At 40.7% G+C, this 25,088-nt stretch overlaps 1 protein-coding gene across 4 annotated transcripts; it reads right to left on the bottom strand.

The window, feature by feature from the left end:
- Positions 1 to 6,889: 6,889 nt before the first annotated feature.
- glcci1a (glucocorticoid induced 1a) lies at positions 6,890 to 24,733 on the bottom strand. Of its 4 annotated transcripts, none has more exons than XM_028035637.1 (7): positions 24,448 to 24,733; positions 20,615 to 20,754; positions 12,262 to 12,396; positions 11,907 to 12,056; positions 11,598 to 11,808; positions 9,943 to 10,063; positions 6,890 to 9,865 (listed from the first exon to the last, which is right to left on the bottom strand). In XM_028035637.1, exons 4-7 carry the CDS (start codon positions 12,048 to 12,050, stop codon positions 9,577 to 9,579), a joined length of 765 nt encoding a protein of 254 aa, XP_027891438.1. In that variant the 5' UTR covers positions 12,051 to 12,056; positions 12,262 to 12,396; positions 20,615 to 20,754; positions 24,448 to 24,733; the 3' UTR covers positions 6,890 to 9,576. The 4 variants fall into 4 exon arrangements, with proteins under 4 accessions (XP_027891438.1, XP_027891436.1, XP_027891440.1 ...); XM_028035635.1 differs by having other exon boundaries at positions 11,907 to 12,059; positions 24,448 to 24,727; XM_028035639.1 differs by lacking the exons at positions 20,615 to 20,754; positions 24,448 to 24,733 and adding exons at positions 12,574 to 12,640; positions 13,321 to 13,455 and having other exon boundaries at positions 11,907 to 12,059.
- Positions 24,734 to 25,088: the final 355 nt, after the last annotated feature.

The raw sequence follows: 25,088 nt of genomic DNA on the forward strand, positions 1-25,088 counted from the left end.
AACAAGAAGCAGCAGCAGCTGAGCATTAGAATGTGCTGGAGCTCCATCAGCTGGCGCGGGGCCCTCGCACGCTGCGGGGGGGCCTCTGCTGGACGGCTCCACGCCACACGCTCACCCTGCGTCTGAACCACTAATGATAAGGATTCATTACCATAAGTTTATTTTCTCCTGTCGAACTGGTTGCTAAAACAAAAGGGCAGATGATTATTTTTCCTTGATCAGTGTAGCATTCAGGGGGCCTGGTCCGAGAAGGGGGAGGGGACGGGACAATGAAATCCCTCGCAGCGCGAAGGAGGAAGCTGACATGCATACAAGGCAGGGAGGACGGCTGGATTCCCGAGGTGGGATCAGGCTGTCCAGCCTTCACAATGGACCCACAAGATGAGATGGACACACAAAGGACTGGAATGTGACAGTCTGTCCAGCCGGCCGGCCGGCCACCGTCTCCAGAGATGGCGCGCTGGCTGCTGCCTCCTCCACCTTCACAAAAGCCTCCTTCAGCATTGTACCGAACGTTTGACAGATTTGACATATTAGACTCAGTTCAAAGAACCAAACACTCACTGGGAATAAACCCATTTAAATAAAAAAGGAGAGAAACTTCAAAAGCGTTTCTTTGGGTCTTCCTAGGTTTTCTACAAGCTTCGTCCAACACATAAAACATCTTGTAAACGTCTACTTCTTACATCATCTTCTTCATTTTAGGGCCGACCAAAACATGTTTAAATGCTTTATGCTGACAAAAAGTGTTTTTCTTTCATTCTTACCATGATACAGTAGTTTAGTCCCTGTCTCTTCACAATAATCTATTATTGCTGCAGGAGATGAAGCTCAACAATGAGGCACTGCGGTCTTTGTTTCAGCAACTAAAGGGAATTCGTTATGCAAGTCTTCCCAAAGAGAACAAGGCAAATAACTGAACTGCGAGAAGTTAGGAGGAAGCAAAGGAAGAAATAAAACATAAATGGTTGTTTTAGTCCTCTGTGATCCAGTCTCCTCCACCCTGATCCTTGTTCTGGCCAGTTAAAAGCAAGCTCTTCCTCTCCACTGTTTTCTTGTGCTTGCTCATTCTGAGGTGCTTAATTCAAAAATCAAAATTGTAGAAAAATGGAAGCATTTTGTTTAAATGGAAGACCTTCTTCTAGCAGGATCTTTGATGAAGCAAACCTGAGCTTCCAGTTTCAGCTGAAGGTTTAGGAAGTTTACATGTTGCTTTCTCCTTTTGGAGTGAACTCCTGTTTCCTTTTCCTTCCATTAATGTCCCTCAGCCGCAGCCCATCTGTTATCACACACCAGATTCCTATTCCAGTAACCATCCTCCCAGCTTATACACCACAAGGGTCCACTCAGGCCTTTTCCTGTTTTCACCTCACTTCCTGTGCTACTTTTTATCTCATGACTTCTACAGTTAGTTGCCACCTGAGTGTCTGTGATTTTCCTTTCTGCTCCATACTCCTTACACAAGGAGTAAGGAGTGTGGGTGTGTGTGCGTGCGTGTGTGTGTGTGTGTGTGTGTGATCAGTGGTTGTTTGCTGGTTGTTTAACCTTAATAAAATTTTAAAATAAAATAAAACTGATTTGCCTGCTGTCATTTCTAAAGTAAAGTTCAAGCTTTGGTTAAGTTTGAATTACAATAAAAGCTGCATTTATTTCTGTACCTTTAATTCTTTTAATTCATATGAGCTCCAGGCAGATATGATCAGTTTCCACTCAGTTCAATGATTGTACATTTATTCTGGTTCTTCATCAACCCGCTATAATTGATTGATTGATGCCAACATCACGTCATGATGCAGAATTTATACAAATTTTAACCACATCAAGGTTATCTTTATGGTTTTAATTCTATTTTAACAGGTTTTATTATCATTGCACAACATTTTGTACATATATTTTGTTTTCTTGCTCAGTGTGACCCAGGTCTCTCTTGAAAATGAGATCTGGACCTCATAGGTTTTTACCTGGTTAAATAAAATATATTTTAAAAAATAAAAGTATTTGACACCTTCAGTCACCAGCTCTCAATTTTCTCTGATGCAAATTAATTTTAATGTTTGGCTTCTGCTTTGCAGATCACACATTGAAAATAAGATGAGACCGGAAGTAAAAATAAAACATATCTGCAGATTATGAAATTAAAATGTCTCAATTTTTTCCATGTAGCAATATTAGATCATGCAGCAGATCCATTTCATAAAGATAAAAAATCTAATAATTCCAGTAAAATCCCAGCACATTCTGCAGACATAGTAATCTAAATCAGTTACACATATTGTGATGTCATTTTAGTTAAAATACGGTGCAGCCAGTTCCAGTGCTAACTGAATGAAAGGAGGAAGGCAGTCGAGATTCAAGAGGTTCATTTCTAATGCTCAGTTCTACACACAACCTGAGAGGAGAGATGCTGAGTCACTGCAAACATTTAACACAAGTAAGTTCAATTTCACACTAATCTTAGACATTTTTACAGAACATTGTGGTTTTTAACTGTTATAGACTTTTTATAATCTTAAATAAACAACGTTGAGTGGTGTGTGTAACAGCTTTAGTGATCGGGTTTGAACAATGAGGAAAGTCTGGTGCCACATCGTCACTCTGCAGGCTGAGCTTCAGACAAACACCTGGCGAAGCCTGATCACAGCACCAAAATATCATTACAAGACATATGAAAATTCAAATGAATTAAATAAATAATGGCTAAATCGTTCAGATCATAAACATGAATTTGTTGTGGTAATGAAATGGTCCTCAACATGAATCCCTGCAGCCTCAGTTTATCTTGCTGCTGGTAAGTGGCTCACACCAAGCTGGCCATGTTTTCAGTCAGATGGGAGGAAGTGATGGAGCAGCAGGGGAGCAGAGGGGGAAAGTGAGCCTAACCTCTGAGCGGCGCCTCGGTGTCAGAGGGACCAGAGGGCTCTGATTGGGGACAACGTTCACTAACAAGCTGCTAATTTTCGCGCTTGATTGATCAGAGTGTGAATTCAGAGTGAAGGGCAAAGCAACCTGTGTGACAGCTCTCTGAACTGTATGTCCTCACACAGCCACTTGTCACTCTCATGCATTTTAGCAATCAGCGCTCATCTGAGGTGTTCCATTATCTTTCTTCTTTGATGAATTAGGATTAGCACTTAGCTCTGAACCGTGTTTGAATGGAAGAGCAGCAGCATTGCTAAGAAGGCAGAGGATTACAAGAGGCTTTTTGTGCTGTAATTTCATTTAAAATAAAAGTCTTACCTTTGTTCTGTGTGCCCAGTTAGGGTGTGCTGGGAGGTTGAGATTAGCTCAGAGAATAGAGTTTGTCACAAAGCCGATTAGCAGTTGAAACAGGGCCAACAATGCTTTTCTTGTTAGAAAATCAGCATTTTTCCTGGCAAGCAGCAGACTGTTTTCATTTCCTGCTCCAGTTTCGTGGCAAAATCTGAGCAGGGCAGCAGACTGACGTCTTGTTATAGTTTACATCTGGAACATGCGGAGCAGGCCGGTCAGATCATGGGACAGGTCATGATGAGACACAAACAACCATGTTGTCCATTTCCACATCCTATAGGAAGGAGAGGACAGCTTCATCAGAAGGAGTTCTGCCTCTGGTTCAGTTCTGATGGTTGTCTACTGCCATCTGCTGGACACTTTTACCACTGCGTTTCACAGGTGATGTCATCCAAGCTGTTCTTTGCATTTTCCAATTTGCAGTAGAAGAGAGAATTTAAACTAGATTGTAATAGAGGTGGGTCAGGCAGTTAGTGTTTGGGTGGGAAGCTGTAGCCGGCCTCATGAAACCTGATGTCTACCAGAATCCCTCCGGCTTTCCATCCTCATGTGGAAGGTTTAGTTTCCATCAAATGTTTCTCATTTGCTACACATCTTTTGTAAACCAAATGTGACAACACAGCATCCTCAGGAGTTATTCTGATATATGACCGACTGAGAGCAGTGACTCTGACCTTTTACAGTTAATACCACTGCAGTTTTAAAGGAGGTTTTCCAAATATCGCCATCCTGAAAGACATTTTAAAACAGCAAAAGAGCATGACATGGCTATTGTTTTCATATCAATAAAAATAAAACACTAGAACAGCACAGCAACATTTAAGATTATTCCAGTTTTAATCAGATGTTGAAAATGAATAGAAGTTCAGAACTTGAGGCGTTTAAATAATCATCCTACACAAAAAGTCAAATATGGCAGCCCTACTAATGAAACATATTACAGTGATAGAATTATGGTTATTCAAAAATGATAATCTATTCTGAGAATATTTCCATCTATGTTTCTCCAGTTTAAATGTTTTAGCCGTTGAAGCAGAACCAATCACAAAGTCATGAAACAATCCCCTTATTCTACCGGTTTTGACACCTTAGCAACCACTGCTGGAATTGGATTTGCTCATATTCATAATATTATTCATAATAACAGGAGCTATTATGAATAAGACCTTTATATAACACAAATGGTACAAACAATAAGATTAAAACAAAAAGTTGCTAGCTTTGACATACCAACTTAACCTGGTTGAAAGTAAGGGAAATACACACCAGCTGTGTGTTGCAGATGTCAAATAATAATAATAATAATACACCTCTATCATATTCTAATAACCTTGAGGTGTCAGCCACAGAGGCAGTGAGGTGTTTGTGGATTTCTCTCCTCCTGATTGCTGATGAAGGTGGATACCTCATGTGGCAGTGTAGCGTCCTCTCCTCAGAATCGTCCAACCCAGTCTACCAGAATGTGTCTCCTTTGTTTCTAGAACCGGCGTCCGAGGATAAAACTAGCCTGATCACATTTCTGTGTTCTGTCTCATCAACATGGCCACCACCAGTAGGCAGGGCTGATGTGTGTGTTTTAACTGAATGTCACACAGCTGCACAGCTTCATCACTCATTTATTTCAATGTAACCATTAGAGAGAGCTCTGCTTTCTGCATTTAGCTTGCTAGCAAACAGACCAGAGACTCTGTTTGCTAGTCTATGGTCTAGCAAACAGACTAGCAATTGTATTGTTACTATTGTTACAGTATAATACAATAACAGTGTTGTACTGTTATTGTATTGTAACAGTACAATAAGTTAACACGTATTGTACACAATAAGTACAATAAGTTACTGTTAGCAGTACAATGACAGTAACGTATTGTACTGTTAATACAACTTCCTGTAGCAGCAGCTATGAAAACACTGATGTGGTTCCAGATCAGTTATTTAGAGTTTGAAAACAAAAAAAAAAACTACACACTTTAAAAAACAAACAACTGAGTGATTTATTATAAAGATTCATGATTAATGGTTAAGTTATAGAGTACAAAAACGAAATTAAAAAAAGACTATTGAATTTTCAGGTTCTATTCTGGGCTAATTTTAGTTGGAACGTTTTGTCTTTAATCAGATCATGGAGGTTGTCTCACAATTCAGATAGAGATTCTTGTGAATCCAACTAAGAAAAGGGAAAACTTCAAGATGAAGCTCAAATCATCTCTTCTATCCATCATAACAATCAAGGGTCGTATCCCAAACTCCAACGTCTCTGTCTCTGACTGTACGACCAGACAGAGATTTAAAGAAGAGAGGCAAAAACAAATGAGGTGGATCAGCAGAGCTAGCCAACAACTGATGGAGTCATCCAGGACATGCTACTGTGGGATATTGGAATATTAAAACATGTAGTGTCTAACAGTACAACTTTGTTCCTGATAAACAAACTTCCTTTAGTTTTAAACTTCATCGATCAGTTCTCAATATTACCTCGTCTGAAATTTCATTTAAAGGAATGGAAGTTGTTGTTGGTTCACATTTTTAATTTAAATTCAATTTACTATAAAAAAAAAAAAGGTCAAATATTTAGGCCTAAAAGAAACTGAAACTATCTGTTAACCTTGGATTTGAATATTGTTAAAATGTAGCGTTTTAAATGAATTTTAAAGAGTTGGTTGAAAACAGACATCACTATGGTAGGAACACAATGGAGACATTAGGCACCAACAGTTCAAAGTATACAACGGCACATTAGGCCCGTAGAAGAAAGAAAAACAAGGAGTACAACATCTTCAACTTTTGAAACTCCAAAAGCTTTTTCTAGAAAACAAAAAGATTAATCTCAAAATTTCTGAAGTTTTTGGCAGAAATTTACTCATCTTTTTTTTTCCTATCAACAGAGGCCCCCACATGTTGATGTAAAAGTACTTCTGGTTTTGGTCTGTGTTATCTGGAAAACTTCAGTCCAATCTTCAGTTCCTCCTTGCGTAAGATGCCTAAAAGTTATGCTTGTGCATTCTCTTTCTAACTGCACAAGTTTCACATTAAATGTAGGTCTGCTGAGGATATTTCAGTTTGTCTGGATTCTTGTTTGGCGTCTTGGGGTCTGCTCTCATGGTGAACTTGCTTGGTTGTTCAGACCAGGCCATGCTGGCAGTCGTTTTCAATTTCATTCACTGTGACCCCATTTGCTGTTCAGGGAAATGGCTGATCAAAGACCTCCTCCTGGCAAGGCAGGTCATAATACTGTTTACTCTCTCTGTGTGCTGCATGTACGTTCAGAGGGAACCAGAGTTGAAGTGACTTGTGAGGAGATGACAGGAAGTTGAAGGAGCCATGCAGGGGAAACGTCTGAGAGCAACTTAAAGTCAAGGTGACAGACAGCAGGCCTTCAATCACATCAGGACATGCTGGTACTTAGTCTTAAAATTGATGTTGAATCAGTGTTGCTAAAACTCATACTAAATATTAATTTGCCTAGGGTGTGTATATTACTGTAAACTGAATCTGGAGGAAGGAACGCCGTGGTTTTCATTGTTTTTATTGACTTTTGTTGCATTCATGTCACTTTGCTGTTTTATTTCCCAGAAAATCAAAACCCTCAACACTCACACACCTCCACAATCACGCAACACAGTTGGGCAAAACAACCAAGATTTTATTGCCATTGTGCATGAACTTTGACACTGCAGGTTACACAAGGAAGTATCATGTAGTGAGTTGAGGAACACTCTTGCCTGCCGGTGATGTGCTCTGGTCACTCGCAGTGCTGGTCTTGGAGGAGATGGCTTTAGCAACAAGCTGCTTGCTGATCCAGCCTCTGAACTCAACACCAAAGCAATGTAACATGTCAAAGAACGGGCAACATCCTGGATGACAACACCTCTGTTTTTCTGTTTGTTTTTTCCTCAAATTATTGCACACACTTGTTTACCCATGTCAAGCATATGTGGGATACTGGGAAAGCTAAAGCTCTTGGTAAGGTGCTGAAATGTCCTTAGAAACCACAACATTGCATTGAGCCTCTTCGAAAGCCACATATATATACAAAATAGGAATGGAACGTCAATGCAGGGAGTCAACAAGCATACCAGATAGTAAAATAAATGCAGGTTATGATTCACTCTTGTGCAGAATAAATAAGATGCTGACAGGGTTTGGTTGCTTGGCGGCAACGTCACTGCGGTAACAGACGGACGGTGAGAGGGAGGCAGGCCAGCGGGCTCCTTTAATCTGATGAAGGCGCTGCTGCATCTGCAGCCAATCATCTCTCACATCTCCATGTTACGCTCTCACAGCGATGGAACTTCAGGAATGAATCATCTGTGTTTGGGATGGTCAAATCTCAGGAATGTCACTCATGGATCAGGATTGTTCTGGAAATAGAATGAAGACTGGAGGTATGCTCAGTACAAACATTTATTTATTATGCCTACAGTTTAACTTAGCGGTAAAAAAATGGTTTGGGATCAGTTCCCTTAGGCCAGTAGTCACTCAGATCTTAACTGAACTATTTGCTTAAACAGGATTTTAACACAGATCCTGTCTGACTGACCGTTTAGTCTGACAGTCTGAAAACAAATAGAAATGAGCAGGCGGTCTGTGACTGCTGTGATATGATGTTGGAATTCCATAAAATGCTAAAAACAAACATCTTCATGGTTTGTGTTGTTGTCTGAAACAATGACGGATGGATAAAAGAGAATAACAAATAAATAAAAACTATTTCTGCCAGGAAAATCAACCATTTTCCCACAGTGGGTAGCACAAACATGATCCGCTTTGCTTTTTTTACTTTATTAAATAAAGAAAATTTTGCATGGAATTGAAGTTCTGTGTACATTTTTATTTAATGCCTTTATTTATAGTAAAAGAAATGCACTAATCAGACTCTTCCTGGACAGTTTTTAATATTTTTTTTTATCTTAAGAGAAAAAAATGTGTTGCAGTTTTCTTATATATAAACCCAGAGGAAATACAAACTGCTCTCTGATATATACATCACAGCTCAGTTCCCTGAACTTTATCTAACTTTAAAATGATCATCAAAGGTCTGGGCTGTAATAGGTGGGAATGCAGACTGAAAATAGCAGGAGGTCTTATGTTTGATGCATTTAATGAAAAAAAATTTTAAATCAGATTTTTCTGTCTGACCTGCTGAGCAACTGAATCTTGTCTGATTCTGAGCTCCGTCACGGTGATGGCTGCTTGCCTGGTTAAGATACAGAGGCCATTTTGTGGAATCTTAATAAACTTCATCTTGGATTAGATGGACAAAAAGTCTTTCCATACATACAAGTGGGAATTCCTCATTTATCCAACTTTAACATATTCTCATCAACCTCAAAAGGTAATAAAGCTGATATTAAGCTATAAATCAGAATAAATGTTTGTATATTTATACATCCAGTCTGCATTCCTGCAGGACCAACTGTCTGGGTTTGATGTGACGGCCCACCGTCAGCAGGGGGTCCGCTCCGCTCTGAGACACAAAAACAACCCCTGCTGCATTTTCCAAATCCTGGTGGAAACGCTTTCATCCGCACACACACCCCTGCACACAGTGTGTGTGGTCCCTACAGTGCTCCAGCTGCGGGCTGGGAACCAGTCCGGCCCCGAAGCGGGCCCTGGGACGCTCGGAGCGATCCGTCTGGGAATGGAGAGAAACTAGGAATGACATGACAGGGAATCGTTCTGCTTTGTGGAGCTGCAGATACTTTGTATGGACACACATTCCAATTTACCTGAGTATAGAATCTGATTGTGAAACACCTGAAACCACGACCAGATGCACACACTGTGCAGTGGCTGTGGCCATGGTAACAGTTTTCTGTGGTCTAGGCTCTAATTGTGTTCTGTTGGAGTCAGGGCTTCCTGTCAGCTGATAGTGTAAACAGAATCCTGAAGTGCAGCGGATTGTTCCTGTTCGTTCCGTCACAGTAAACCAGTCCAGAGGTTTCACCAAGCTGTTCCTGTCTTTCATAGAGCTATGTGTGTCTGGATATATCTGTGGATACGTTTACAGCTTATTCATACTGTGAATGTTGAAACAGAACACAACACATAATTTAATCAGAAATCTACTACCAGTTTAAAATGCATGCCCCTCCCCCCCTCCATGGTGCTGGGGTGTTCCTGGGGACGCCTGGAAAGGGCCCCTCCCCCGGCGGCTCCCTGCACACGGCTCCGAGCGTCTGTCTGGGTGGAAATGAAGGGACATTGTACGTCATGCAGTGATAAGATGGGAGTGGAGGGGGCCAGCACAGAGAGACGAGGCCCTCCTGGTGGGACAGTCAGTGGTGGTGATGGCGGCCCCGCCCAGCTCTAGCTGTCTGACTGGGTGTCTGCAGTCTCTGACGGGGACCCTGGCTCCTCCGGGGGGTCATCTGTGCTGGTGCTGGTGGAAACCTGAGTGGGGGTCCCGTAGAGCGAGGCAGCACCTTGGCCGGCCCCGGCATTGCTGTCGTCCTCCTCGGGGCACGAGGCGGGGGCCAGCTGCAGGGAGCCGGGCAGCTTGACGGGGCAGAACGCCGAGCCCGTCGGGATGAAGTTGACCTTGTTTTTGTCGGGGCAGGAGAAGAGGGGGGCCGCTGCCGCCGCCGCCTGCCGGGAGCTGCAGGGGAACAAGCACAGTGACTGAGGGAGGAGCATTCATGAGGCGGATGAATACGGGCGTGAATCGGTCTGCACCTCATCTCCTCGAAGGCTTTGATCTTCTCACAGCCTTCCGGCGGCTCGCGCTTGAACATGTAGCTGTTGTTTGGTTTGGGTGAGGAGGCGAACTTTGGGAGCGGAGAGCTGCTGCCACTATCTGAACACACACACACACACACACACACGCACGCACGCACGCACGCACGCACACACACACACACACACACACACACACACACACACACACACACACCCACAAGAAGAGGCCTTCATGATTCCACACCAACACACTGGCAGCTCTGCCTGCTACAACACTTTAGATGGCAAGGGTAGAAAGGTTCAGAGAAGATTTAAAAGGTTCCACATCCAGATTCCAAGATTCACTATGAATCTAGACACATGTACAGTTAATACAATTTAAATTAAAATTCTATTCCATTTATATATGCTTATAAATATGTGTTTACTTTAGATATGTATTTAGAAAATATATACATGTATATTCATTCCATGTAAAATATTGAACAAAAACTGTAAGGAACAAAGAAAGAAAGTAATGGATGACTGGGTAAATTCTAGGATGGATGGGATTTCTGTGTTAAAACATGTTAAAAGTTGTATGACTAGGTAATTATATTTTCTAGGAAGATATTGTTGACAATAATTAAGCACATACACAGAGTCTTAAAAAAGCAAATACAAAAATATCAAATTGAAAAAAAAATTATTTTTTTTTGCACTAGTAATCAGTCAACTGATTAAAACAAGATATTTATTGCTGGTCGACCCAAAACATAAGCAAACTAAGAAGCCGCAGAATTGCTGAAATTTTAACACTGATCATAGATCTAGAATTGTTATTGTAAACTTGCTTGTTTGAGGTAATGGTTTAGTAGTGAGCGAGCGTGTGTGAGATGTCAACACCACACATTATTCATTGCCTACAAAGATTTGCGCACTCACATCAGCCTCACTGTGCGTTCGTTGTAAACCTCTAAAAGCGTGATAATATGATAAATAATATTTGGGTGGCTGTCGGTCAATCAAGCAGATTAGCTTTTATTTTTGACGCCTACCTCTGTGCAGTACTCTGAAAATGAGCCTCAGTGGGTTCATATAAATCAAGGGTCCCCAAAGTGGGTCCCTGCATGTTTTAGTTCTCTCCTTGGTTTAACGCACCTGGGTCAAATGATGGCTCGTTAGAAGGCCTGAGAAGAACATTGACTTGCTGAAAAGGTTGTTGGTACCACCAGGGAGAGAACTAAAACATGCAGGACGCCGACCCTCGAGGACCGACTTTGGGGACCCTTGATATAAATACTGGTAGAGGTGAACCTGCTCTGCAAGAACATCTTCCAAATGGTCCAGTTTGAGTTAAAGGCACTGCTGAAGTAAACTACAGAGACACCACAACCCACAAGGCTGCGCTCAGAGCCGTGGACTGTTGCTGTGCAGACCTGATTTTTACCAGCTTGCATTTTTGATCAATGAAGTCTGAATATTTTGTTACAGCTGGACGAAATCAGACTCAATAGTCTAACTGTAATTGTTCAACAGGTACTGGAAAATATAAAAATGCATAGAAGTGAGAATAAAATCTGACCCTGTTTGGTTCTAATTCAGTGATACCTCAATGCTTCAGGCCTGGGTTTCCACTGAGACAGTAATGTTTTAATGCTGCTGTTCCTGACCTTTATCCCGGTCATACAGCAGATCCTCTGTAGAGTAAGGACTGCCATCATGTGACCCTGGAGGACAGGCTGGTGAGGGACAAGGAGACAGGCTGGAGCAGCTGCTGGACCGCCCAGGGGCTGAAGGAGTCTGAGTGTCCACGCTGCGAGAACTGCTGCTCCGCTGCTGGGGAGGGAAGGGTGCCCGACGCCCATCCGGAACCTCCAGAGACTGCACAGCAGCAGGGGATGGAAACAGAATGTGGATGAGGTCTGAGACACAACGATCTGGCAGACACACAGGACAGAAGCAACTCAACAGGGACGAACCTTGAGCTCGTCCTTCTCTCCGTTGTCTTTGATGAAGACTTTCTCTAGCTCATGGTTGATGCCCTCCATGCTGCTGGGCACCCTGGAGATGGAGGGCTTTGGCACCGTGATGTTGGACAGCGGCATCTGGGCCGACTTCGACATGGAAAACTGCTGCAGCAAACACACACACACACATATGCATCGTTCCTTTAATACTTTAAGTAAGACTCCAGGTATTGTTGAGTAAATGCAGTTTATATATATATATATTGACCATAAGTGATAAATCATGATATCTGATTAATGATTTCAGCCCCATGTGGCACAATAAACAAAATGAATGAAGTGAAGCTCCAGGTGTTGGTGCAAGTACCTGAATGTAGCTGGCTGGTGTGCAGGTGTGGTTGTTACAGCTGGACAGGAAGGAAGCTGTTCTTCCACTGAGGGAGGAAGGCTACTCTTCTTCCTCTGGATCACCTTCCTGTCTCCTGAGTTCTAGCTGCTGATCCTGTGAGCAGAACAAATGAAAATCAGATGTTTGGACAAATTGATGGTCTAGCAGCACTCACTTGACAGGCCCACCTGTTTATTTACTACTACACTGAATGATTTGTAAGGAACAACATGATGCATTATAGAATGTTTGGTTTGGAACCTTTGGCATATGCAGTGGAAATTAACATACACTTAAAACATGTAGAACCTTTTTTCTCTGACATTGAATCAGACGAAACCGTTTCTACTTTATTGATCTGAAAGAGAAATAAATGTAGTTTTAACTCGGATCAATTCAAATTCTTCAAAGAGTTATTGTAGGTAGTGATGGCTGTTGGTAGATCTACTGTCGCAGTTTGTATTACAGTGAATTTGAACCAACTTCTGACTGAAGACTCTGTTTTCCCCAAGACAGTCTCATGAAGAGGATGGTCAGGGTTGTAAATAATGTTCTTGATTTTATGAAGAATCATTTTCTGCACCATCATATCCAGAGTTTCCAAAGTCATCCTCATAACAGAACCAGAACAGAGCCAGCCTTCTTTATCAGGCTGTTGAGCCTTTTTAGGTCCCTGGTTCTGATGCCCCAACAGATGATGGCAAAAAAGATGAAACTCTCAACAGACTGATAGAAGATCTGCAGTATCTTGCTGCAAACCTTGAAGGATTTTAGCTTCCTTAAGAAGTCCAGTCTGCTCTGTTCCTTCTTATAGACGCTTCACTGTTACTCAAATACCCTGAGGGACAAAAACCAAACCTTTTGGACCAGTGTTCATTATACTAAGAAAAAAATATTTTGTAAAAGTTGTTTTAGTTATAGAAACATCACCAAATCTAAGTAAACATTAGTTAAATGAAAAGGGGATGGTAAATATTTTTGAAAAAAACAAAAAACATGATGAAATTATTAGAGAATCCATCTATCTGTTGTGTATACCATATATCCATGGCTGATCAGCGGCGGCAGGGACCAGGAGAAACAACAACTTTTCACAGAGCCTATCCTCCCCACCCATTCTGCTGTCAGATGATGCCAAACCAGATCAACACCATAAACACAGGAGTCGACACACAGGAGCATTCCACAACATGCATGGAGCAGCTGTAACCGACGGAAACCGGTCAAAAATACACACCAGGCCAGCTGACTGTTCTGAGATCAGATTCGGAATGCACAGGAGACTGATCCCAAAATGGACCCAAGTTTAATTAATTCATTCATTTTTTTTAATTTAATTTTCCTTTGGGATCAATAAAGTATTTTTGAAATAAATTGTATTGAAATGATGGTCCAGTTTCCATGGCAACACGGCCTGACCTGCTTGTATAACTAGTCCTGAAAATACTGCTCTGTTTCTTTAAATTTCCTGTAGGCTTCATGTTTTTCAGCTGTCAGCAGCGTTACTGGCAGCTATCAACTCCATTTAGCTTCACTTCTGTGTGACATTACAGTAGTTATACCTGTTGCAATAAGCAATAAATCAATTACTAGCTTGATATATCAAATATATTAAAACAAGCTCAGATTTTTAAAACCTTTCATTTCCATTTTCAGGATTTTTTTTTCTTCTTTCTTTCTACCAAAAACTGAACAAAAATCTTCAGTGTGGTGCTTTGGTTTCAACTAGCCACTTTTTTCAATGTACAATTGTGTTCACAGACTTCATCATCCATTTTATTTGTTGTTTCTGTTATTCACAGAAACAACATTTTAAATATTTTGCATATTTAAAATGTCTTCTGGTTTCAGTGTTAAATGTTCCTAAGAATTTAAAGATTATTGATCTATGAAAGAGTGTTCTTGTATAATAATGCCATTACCATTATGTTACTTGAAAATGGTCTCAAACAACAATGTTACTGTTTATCATGATAACGTCTGAGATAGTTTATTATCCAGTTAAATTTGTTACAGTAACAAATTTAACTGGATAATAAATTATTTACTTCTCAGACTAAAACTCAGAAGTTTACTTCTGAGTTTTAGTTTTTGAAACTGTAGTCAAAGGAAAATCCAAATAATGTTTAAAAGTTTACCTGTGCGTACGTTACAAAATGTAACTCCATTCCAGCTCAGAATGAATATTCTTTGTTCCTTTCTCTGTGAGTAAAACTAGACTAAAATAAATTTTGGTTTTTGTCTAGTTTACATTTGACAAAAATATGACTGAAATTAAAATCCCAAAAATTGTCGTCAAAAGCCCCCAGACTAAATCTCTGAAAACTGTGCTGTAAGTATGAACACTGTTTTGAAGACATGTTCTGTGGTCTGAGAACATGTCCGGGTGATGTTGAAGTTTGGACACAAATGGGAGTCCTGAGTGGAAAATGTCCCTCAGAACCACCCAGTGAGTCCAAAGTAACTTAAATATAACAAAGTCAATGTTTTCAACTAGAGGTGCACAGACTGCAGATTTGCAAAGATCTGGTTGATCTTTAAAAACTTAACCTGCCAATTCTGAATTTGCCAGATATAATTTTTTGTCTGAAAAGCTAAATATAGTGACAAAGCTGCCAAGTTTGTAACAGTGTGGTTACTATTGTCTACCGCTCTCGTGCATATATGACTTGGTGAGTGAGTCAGTCAGTCATCCCTCGCTCACTACAGACCAATAGGGGACAGAAACTGATGTTCAGATGTTTGTTGTTGTAGAGAAGATCGCTTTCACATGTTAGCATCGGTCAATCGCTAGTCTTCCAAAATTAAAGAAATTTTGATCTACTTGAAATTAGTAGATGGCCACTAATCTCAAGTGGCCATCACAAAACCATGATTCCAGGACTATGGACTAAAACAGTGCAGGGTTTCCCTCAGGAAATCTGCTAAGCTTGATGATAGCTAACCCCAGTGGTAGGGGCACTAGGGCCTAACACTGGTCCCTAGATGTTTCCTTGACGTTTCAACCCAGCGGCCCACTTTATGGGGTTAAATAATGTTTAAAAACTACAAAAATTCAGAGGTACATGAGCAGGCATCATATGTTCAATGCATCAACTATAAACTTGCTTCATCTATCTTTATTGTCACTGTACTGGAGTATAAAATACCCTATTTAAAATAAACAAGCAGCACTTAGCCTGGTGAGGTGGCATGTCAGACTTAGAATACACCAGAGGAAACTCTGCAGTGCATGTACGTGTGGGGGTGTGTGTGTGCGTGTGAGTGTGAGCAAGGCAGTTTGTAAACCTGATCCAGTTGCACCGGTTCTGTCAGCAGGTATGGGTCAAAATTCCAGCAAACTGCCATGACGTTAAAACAATTCTCTAAAACAATTTCTGGCATTTAGACAAAGGAAAGCATTGGTGTGAACTTGAACTGAGTAAAAACAGGAAACATTTAGTAACATTTCATGTAAGACTGAGGAAATGAGTGTAAATATCTAGTTTAAGTGTACTGTTCCACTTTTCTCTTCTGCATATTCGGTTTACTTCATCCACGGTAAGAAGAGTCAAAGGCTGTGTCACCAAATGTCCACTAGGTGTCATTGTTTCCATTGCAGATAAACAACAGAAATTGATTTAAAGCAGACTTCAATCTTTGCTTCTTTGACATCTTTGGAAGGCTCAGGGTTAGGAACCTGAGTGTGAAGGTTCCTCTAGAGGAACCTTCACACCCAGCTGTCACTGTGTGTTTCTAGGACTACAGGAACTTCCAGAGAACCAGGCAACATGTTCAGACCTGCCCCCCTCCGTCAATCTTGACACTGACCCTCTACTCTCCAGAAACAGAACACATGCAGGATTTATCAATAAAGGCAGAGTGTGTAACGGTTGTAAGATGATCTGTGGATGTGGGCCACAGAACCAGTTCCACTGCATGCGCTGCACCCTCTGCTGCTGCTCACGTTTCAGATCACTGGCTCAGATTGAAGATCTCTCCCTTCACTTTCCGTCAGATCCTTGACGTTTCAACCCAGGAACACGTTTTGATGGACAGCAACAAACGGGGGAAATAACAGCTTAACAGAACGGGTACTGTCACTGTCTGGTGTAATGACTGCTGAGACTAAACCAACTGATTGAGCAGGAAGAAGAACCAGACATCTACCCGACACTTCAACCAGATCAGTTTCGCAGCTTTCCCAGAGGTTTGACAGAGATTCCAACTTTGGATGATTTGGGCCCCAAATATACCACAGAATGTTCACAAACAATGCACCGCTCTGCACAAGAAGTTTTTATTAAGCCCTTCATTCTAAAGAGGCCACAACATTACCTATAATCAAGTCAAGTCAATATTTTTTTGTGAAAACAAAAGGTTTGGAATTTGTTTTGATATAGGCTATTCCTAGAAACACAATCAATACAATATAGAAACAGCTGAAACCAGAAGTTTACATACAGGGAATAAAAAGGCATCTTTCTTTTTTTCTCACAGAGTTAAATCTAAGAAAATGTTTCCTGTTTTAGGTCAGTTAGAATTACCTAAATTATTTATATTCCACAATTCCACAATAATGAGAGAAAGAATCTGTTAAAGACTTTTTTATTAATGTCTTCTAAATCTTTGAATTCAAGTCCACTCATGGAAGGGATGAATGAAATAAAAAAACTGTTTTTAAAAATATTTTCTGTCATTTGTGATTTCTTTTTTAGAAAAGACAGCAAAGTAATATCAAAATTTAAAATTGGACTTGGTAGGAAAGAAATTGGAGATTTTTCTAGTTTTTATGTTAGAAATATCTGACAGTAATGTGTAGAGTTTATTGTTTGCCACCTGTCTGACTAGCTGCCATGTTTTTCATCAGTTGAATTTCTGATTAAAAATAGCTTTTGGCAACAGAGAAATAGTTGTTTCCGATTAGTCTGGACGTGATTCCATCACAGCAGCGGTGTCCAAAGTGTGGCCGGGCCCATACAATTTGTGTTCGGCCCTCCTATGGCAGTTTAAGTATTAAAATGTTGCCCTCCAGCAAATGGATCTGATATAGATGGACACATTTTGTAATGTGTTAGGATTACATTTTGTATCTTCTTGAATGGAAAATGTTAGCAACACACCTAAAGCTACATTCACACAGTAGGTAAATGTGACCCTAATCTAGTCTGAACGACCCGAACCCAATTTTTACCTCAAAATATCCAATCTTTGTCATTTTCATGTCCTGAGCTGCATCAGACGCATATTCAATTGTTTTCAAATTTCAAAGTGTCTGCAGTCTAAACGGTCATGTCGCATTTTATCCGACTTTTATGTCGTCGAAGCCAGGCAGGGGGAAATCCAGAAGTAAATTATAAGTATGAAATGATGGAATTAGTCTGTGTGTGGGATAACAATCCCTTCACTCCTGGCTTTGACGACACATCTGAATAGGTTCCTCTACAGAAGTTGCAGTTAATTCTCCACTAAAGGCCACTGCTATTAGTTGTGCTTTCATTTTGTTAGTTTCCTTATGATCTTGCGACTATACCGCTGACTCTCCTTACAGAATAACTTTAAAATTCATCTATAAACAGAGCGCTGCTGTGTGATGTCAACGTTATTTTTTTGTGCATGCACTTTGCTTTTGGGATGAAAACCGTTCACACAAATGTCTCATTGTGGTCGGGCGGTTCAGGCGTATGAATGATCATGGAAAAAAAATCTAATTTCAGTAAAAAAAACTGAATTAAGCATCAAGACCTGCTGTGTGAATAGGCCTGAAGCGATAAACGGTAAATCGATTAATCGTATGATAAATTAAAACTATCAACGTCATTTTAACTATCAGCATTATCGTCTCTTCCGTCCTTTTTCTCTTTCTGTTGATGACACCTAATGAAAAAAGGCTCAACTCCGGTGCTCTCCACTGACTTCTCCTTTCCTCATTTCCTTAGTGTAAAGCCCAGCTCACAAGACACGATCTTAGAGCTGTCGGCTCATTTTCAAAACCTGACAGATCACACATTACCCGACAAAAATCCTAGGTATAACGGTTCGATCAGGTTCGTTCCTGCCGTGTGGTGTCCAACAATGGGCAAAAAATAATGGCTACAAGTCCAGTTAACTAATTTTAAAACCAGGCATTAATCAATGCTTTACTACAGTCTACCTGCAATGCATGTGGCTAGTGTCAGCGTAAAGTCCTGACTGAATGAAAATCATTAGAACCTATTTATGTCACGTTAACGAAGAACAGCTGAAAAGTTACCGGGTTTATCAACTGAGGTAGCAATTTCGCTCCAACTCCTCCTCTTGTCATTTCTATATTCTTTGCATGTTGAATAAACATTAATGTTTTCACATATCATCTCCGATGTCCGCTGGACTTCGGGTTGCGCCGTGTCAGCTGTTTGGGATTCCCCGACGTAATTTCCCCTCAGAAAGCTCGGAGGAGAATCCGCGCTTTCTGATTGGCTACCTGTCACATTCAACAGGCTGCGTTAAGATCCCAGTCGGGGAAAAACCCTGATTTAGATCGGAGTGGCAACGACGATCTACCGTAACACACCACACAATCTTAGAAAGACCAACTTTCTAAGATTGTTGTAAGGGGAAAAATAGGAGCAAAAAATCATGTAGTGTGAACTATTGCATCAGGTAGTGGGATGTGCCCATCTTCTCTATTTAAATCTAATTATTACTGAAGGGCAACATAATATACAGACTTCATAATCTGCAGTCTTTTGGTTGAATGCAGCATTTATTTCCACTTTGGCTTTATGTTGTTTAGTTGTTTTTTTTTTCCAAGTGAGTTTTTTGTTAATGGAGACTGAGAATCATTTTATTTTTGTTTTTGGTTGTTTTGTTTATCAGCTCAAGTGTTAAGTGTTCTTTTGAAAATAAAGTGTTTCTATCTTTGGTAGGAAATCGCATGCATTATTACGTCATTTCCATTAAATCAGTGTAAAAAGGTCTTCAAACAATATTATCGTTTATCGCAATATTTTTTGAGACAATTAATCGTTGAGCAAAATTTGCTATCATGACAGGCCTATGTGTGAATGTAGCCTACGTATTTCTCTTTTATTAGTCATGCTTACCAAGTAAACCACCTGCTATGGTAGCAAATGCTCAGCTAATAACACTGCTAACTTCCTGTTATCTGACCTTTTCTGCCCTGTATCTCCTGCTCCACATCAGTAAACCACAGTGGCAGCTCTGCTCCTCCCTGCAGCTCTGTAACGCCATAACATGCATGTCCACACATGGACCGAGTCGTCATCTGGCACAGCCGCATTGTTTTCTTTGCTGCAGGAGGCAAAGAAGAGCCAGCTCGGGCACAGCTTGCCATAAACTGCAGCTGTTCAGGCCACTGAAAGGAGGGGAAGTGGATGCTCAGGAGTGAGATAGTGTTATCTGCCACCTCCGTGTTGCTACTAGGCATCAGGGTTCTGTAGCCGAGCGAGACTTGTAGGATTGGGCCGAGTGCAGAGCCATATGCCAACACAAGTTCAATCTTTCTACAAAGAAGCAATTACAACAGTATTATTTCTGTAAGGAAGCTCTTTCATATCGCGGTTTGTCAATGAGGAACAATATGCCCACTGCTGTATTTCAGATGCTATTTAAGTAGTTGGTCATATTTGTCTCTACCTGCTCCCTCTGCATCTTAAAAGCAACTAAAAACATCGACTTACAATCCACGATATGTCTTACCCTACAGCCTGTACTACTGGGTCTGCCGGGTGGGTTGTAGTTCTGGAATATCCCGGGATGTCCAGGGAGAACCCATACACACACATTGGGAGAACATGCTCACTTCATGCAGGACATCATTATGAGACTCCGATAATGATGGATTTTTTTCACTGAGGAAAAAATCACATTTTTGTCTTTGAAAGTTGCTCAAGTTTGAACTAGGGAAGAATTAAAGTACATTTTCTCTCTGAGCTTAGGCAATGTCTGTTTTATTGTTTTGATTTCGGCCCTTGTAAGCTGATTAAAAAAATATATATATATAGGTCAAGGTAGTGTTTGGTGGCTCCAATGTCACTGTACCCCACCCAGCACTGTCACAATAAAGACTCTTCTTTTATTCTATTTATTAAAGCTACTTTAATAGATGTCATGTTTTTTAGTCTATTTATTCAGACTAAAATAAATAGACTATTTATTTATTGATTAAATAAATCAATAAATATTTATTTATTTCCATTATTTTTCCATTATTTCCATTAACCAGCAATGGCATGTCTTCAGTTCAAAGTATTCCCCACATTCCTTTCGGAAACATCAACATGATAAGAAATATGTCATCTCTGTATTGTCACTGCAACACCCAGGAGAACAGAATGCGGGCTCTGCTCACCTGTGTAAGTGTCTCGTTCAAACAACAGGAGTGATGCACATTGGTGTGATGAAGCCAGCAGCCTGGGAGGAGAGCCCCATCAACACTGATCTGAGGAGAAGACCACCAGCTCCACACCAGCTGCTACGTTCTTCCTTTCACTGCAACAATAACAAAGCAGCAGAGCAGAATTAGTCTGACATTCTCCATCTGAAGTTTTATTCTCTGCTGTTTGGTAAAACTTTACCTAAGTCTTACTGGCTTCTAAATGTATGAAATGTTTCTATCCTAAAAATCAGGACTGTTGCAAAGCAGCAAGAAGGTTCTGGGTTGGAATCCCAGCTTGGGATCTTTCTGCCTGGAGTCTCCATATTCTCCCAGAATGCATTGGTTCTCACCAGGTAATCCAGCTTCTTCCCAGAATGGAAAACAGGAATGTTAGGTTCATTTCTCTCTGAGTGTGTGTTGTCCTGTGTGTCTCTGTTTCTCCCTGTGGTGGAGTCTCAACATGTCCAGTTTGAAGCCCACCGCTGATCACTGCAGATAGGCACCAGCCATACAAGCTCAAGCAAAGTACACCTGGCTGCAGAAACCAGAAATCAACGGGGATGCGCTCAGCATCAGATCCGTACCACATTTGGAAATAGCACCATTGTAATCTGGAACTAAAGTGGTCGCTATATTCTCTTTGGCCCTAGTGTCACGTTTTTTTTTCTTTTGAAAAAAGTGATGGGGTGAAGAGGTTTTTCAAAGGGTTTGTTTCTTTTAACACAATGCAGTGTGAAGCTGAAAATGTAGCAAACGTTGCAACTTTGGTCCCCAATCGACTACCAGGTGTGAAAACACACTAATACAAGATGTTGTTATGCCACCTAATGGCCACAGACCAGAACACTACTGGAACTCTGGTAAACAGGAAATCCTTTGCATGAGTTTAATTCTTCTGGTTCTCAATAGCTGCCTGATGGGGCTGTAGAATGAAAACCGACTGAAGTGTTTCAAAGTTTTGTTATACTCTGCATGTCCATTGCAAGCTGGGGTACTGCGATATATAGTCAAAGTTAACATACTGATTATTCAGAAGTATATGTTTTTTACAGAGTGTATGAAAAGCCATATAGCCACAGGTAGAACTTCAACCTAACTGGTGGAGGCTTCTTTCTGGGAATGTTTTTGCTGTTAGGTAACAAACATAATGAATCATGCTGAAAGTTCACTCCACAAAGGGTCAAAGGTCTTTTAGTGACCTGTCCACTTCAGTCTCTGCTCCTATTAACCACTGCACAGACAGTGCTACAGTTGCTACAAATCCATGGGATAACAGGTGAACTCTGGAGACTCAATTAGAGTTGGGTTGTGATCTATGATCAACAAGGTAGTAAGGACTTGTATCCCATGATGATCATGTCTTTTCCATTTCTGTTCATTTGCTCCTCCCTGGAAACACTGAGGAGCAGCTGGAACAGAATACAGGACCTCAGCTTCAAGTTATGTGGTTTTGGTTGAAAAGGCATTTCTGCAGAACTAGGTTTGTCTGGATGACATTTCAAGTAACTCCCATGGGCAATCAAAGCCAAAACTCTTAACTGTTTGGTGCTTTTGACTTTTGTATAACAACTAGGTCAAAGCTCAGCTCAGGAATTCTGAAGGTGATTTAACATAGGGGCCTTATCCACCGAACAGGTTCCAGTCCATATTGGTGAAGCAGTTCTTTGTGTTGGCACCAAGACAAACTCAGACCCAAGACCTCAAACCCAAAGTTGTCCCAGCCTCAGTTTTCTGTTGGACCAGAGAAAGAAACACCTTTGTCAGGAACTAGGGGTGGAGACTATGGAACATTATAGCTGACTCATTTCTTTAACTCTGTTTGGCTTAGAGTAGGGCAATAAAATAATTACAATAGTTTATGGAGAATCACAAAATGTCAATAACAATAAAAGGGGAATTTTAAAATTCAAGAAGACAGACGATAGATGTGGCCTAAGAGGCAGCGTGCGGGCCCGTTTTCCTGTAAAGAATCACAGTGAAATTAGGAAAGTTGAAATTAGGAAAAGAAAGTCAGATTTCCAACTTGGAAAATTGATGGTATTTTATAACCTCTGACCTCAACATCTAATAAAGTTGATGTGTGCGTACCATGTAGTGATAGTTGCTATTGTTTACTGCTACTGCTAACGGTTGGTATCTAAACAAAGGGGACATTTTAGAGAGTGTGTGCTGCCTCAGTGCATGACTGGATAAAATGCAAAGAAATATCACATACACACTTTTTGGCTGCTAACAGTAGTTAGTCTACTCATGTAGCAAAAGTTAGCAAATTCCATTGATTTTCCAAGTTGCAACAAGCATATGGTTAAGTCAGATGTGATGTCATTCTCAGATGCACTTCAAAGGTATAGGAGCAACTGAGGTTTGCTGCATGTTAGCATTAAAACAACCTGGTTCTGTCTAAGCAGCCAACAATAAAACTAAGAGTACAGATGCAAAGCCCGTTGCATATAGCAACATTCACCTCCTGATCAGGAGGAGGGCTCAGTGATGTTTACAGCCCTGCTGAAAACATGTCAGTCAGGACACATGCTGGATTGCTTTCAAAAACATCAACATTATGGGTCACTGTAACCTTTATTGTCATGTGTATATATACTGTAACTCAGATTTTTCTGTTCTAGATAGTATTATGGTGTGTGTACATACTTATTTTCATAGCCTGGCCTGATTGCGCAGAAGGCTCTGTTTATGTCTCAGGAACTGCTAGGCCAGAATGTGACCACAGGAGCCACAAACCTGTCAGCTGACTACCTGCTATCATTAATATTTGGGTCTTCTGATGTGTTTCTCAACAGGAAATAATCTTAATGCCACGCAGTAATGACAATGGATCACTTTTAATTGCTTGCTGTGAAAATCTGTCATATTAGCTATGTAAATCTGTAAGGCTTGTTTATGAACGACAGAAGCTGCATCATCACGCAAGACACAACCATAACCAACAATATCTACCTCATCAGTAGCAGCTTATTGTTATACTGTTGTAGTAACAGATAACATCACTTTAATTCGTTCAGATCCATTCCGTAAACCGAACAGATGGAAAACATCATCTCAAATAAGCTGCGCGAAAATAAACATAAAAATCCAAATGAATAAAACAAGACTATGGCGGTTAGGAATAAATACGAGGCGGAGGCTCGGCCTCGGTGTTTTTAGCATCAAGCATCAGATCCTGATGTGTTCTGACCTAATTAGACAGCTAGCCAACTAGCCTAGCGCGCGTGAAGCCCTACAGCAGCTACAGGCAGAGGACTTTGGCCGGCCAAATCTAGCTTAAAAATGTACACAATTTTGAGTTATCAGTCTTATTAGGAACAGCTAATTGACATTTCAAATGATAATACTATCTGTATATAATTAGAGATAGCCAACCTTACAATTCGGCCTCAATGTTATCCGTATAACCACAAACACATGAATGAAAATGTAGAATTTTTAGCTGCTTCGCAGTTCAGCTCCATTAGCCCGACGCACCAAAACACAACGTGGCGTTTAGTAAAGAATGGTGAAAAAAGAATCAAAAGTTTTACTTTCTTGGTTATATAATATCTAACAGCAGGATATACACACGACGAATATTAGCTTATGGTTTACTTAATATTTAATTTGTTGTGTTTTGTTTCATAAACTCAATATTGACTTATTTGCAGGCGAAAGCCTTCAATTACTGTGTTTTTAAGCTAGACTGGCGTAGGAGTCGCTGTGGAAAACAGAACCGTACTTAGCATACCACCGAAGTACCTAAACGTTAAATGTATGGTTATAAAATAACATGTTTGAATTGCAATGAACCAAGCTACCTGTGCGGGGACGTGGACAAGTGTAAGGAATTCGTGTCATCCAGCGGAAAGCTCCAGCCTCCCGTCCGAACCGCTGGCACTTCGGTTGGCGGGACTCGAGCAACGGGATGTAGTCGGTCCAAGGCTTAAGGAAGGAGGAGGGAGCACGGCAGGTTGGGCTGTGATGATTTCCAAGCACAAGCTGATACGACACCGTAGCACTGTGGAGGTGTCGCTACTAAAGCAATAGTAGGAGGCTGGAAGGGTTCCACCGTGTTTACCACCTGCTGGGATGAGCTTGTGGATGCTGAGAGGTCCATCCACCTTCAGTTGTTGCAGATGAATTTGAGTGTAAAATAAAGATACAATTACAGGTTCCTGTTCAACAATGCACAAATGAACAGTTTAATCTTTAGGTTGTCATGCAGCTGCTATCAACAGTTTAAACCTAAATTAAATAGGATATTTCAGATTAAGACTAGATATTTTAAAGGATCAATTTGAGCAATTCTTTTTCATGCTGGTGTGAATATGAACACAACCTACACACAATTTAAATGATCACCTGGCCACAGGTTTGATACAAGTTGTTTCATTCAGTATTACAGTGTCAAAATGTTACATCCCATATCAAATATACTACATATATCCTCACCATTTTT

This window comes from Xiphophorus couchianus, chromosome 13 (genome assembly GCF_001444195.1).
Source record: "Xiphophorus couchianus chromosome 13, X_couchianus-1.0, whole genome shotgun sequence".
Lineage (NCBI taxonomy): Eukaryota > Metazoa > Chordata > Actinopteri > Cyprinodontiformes > Poeciliidae > Xiphophorus > Xiphophorus couchianus.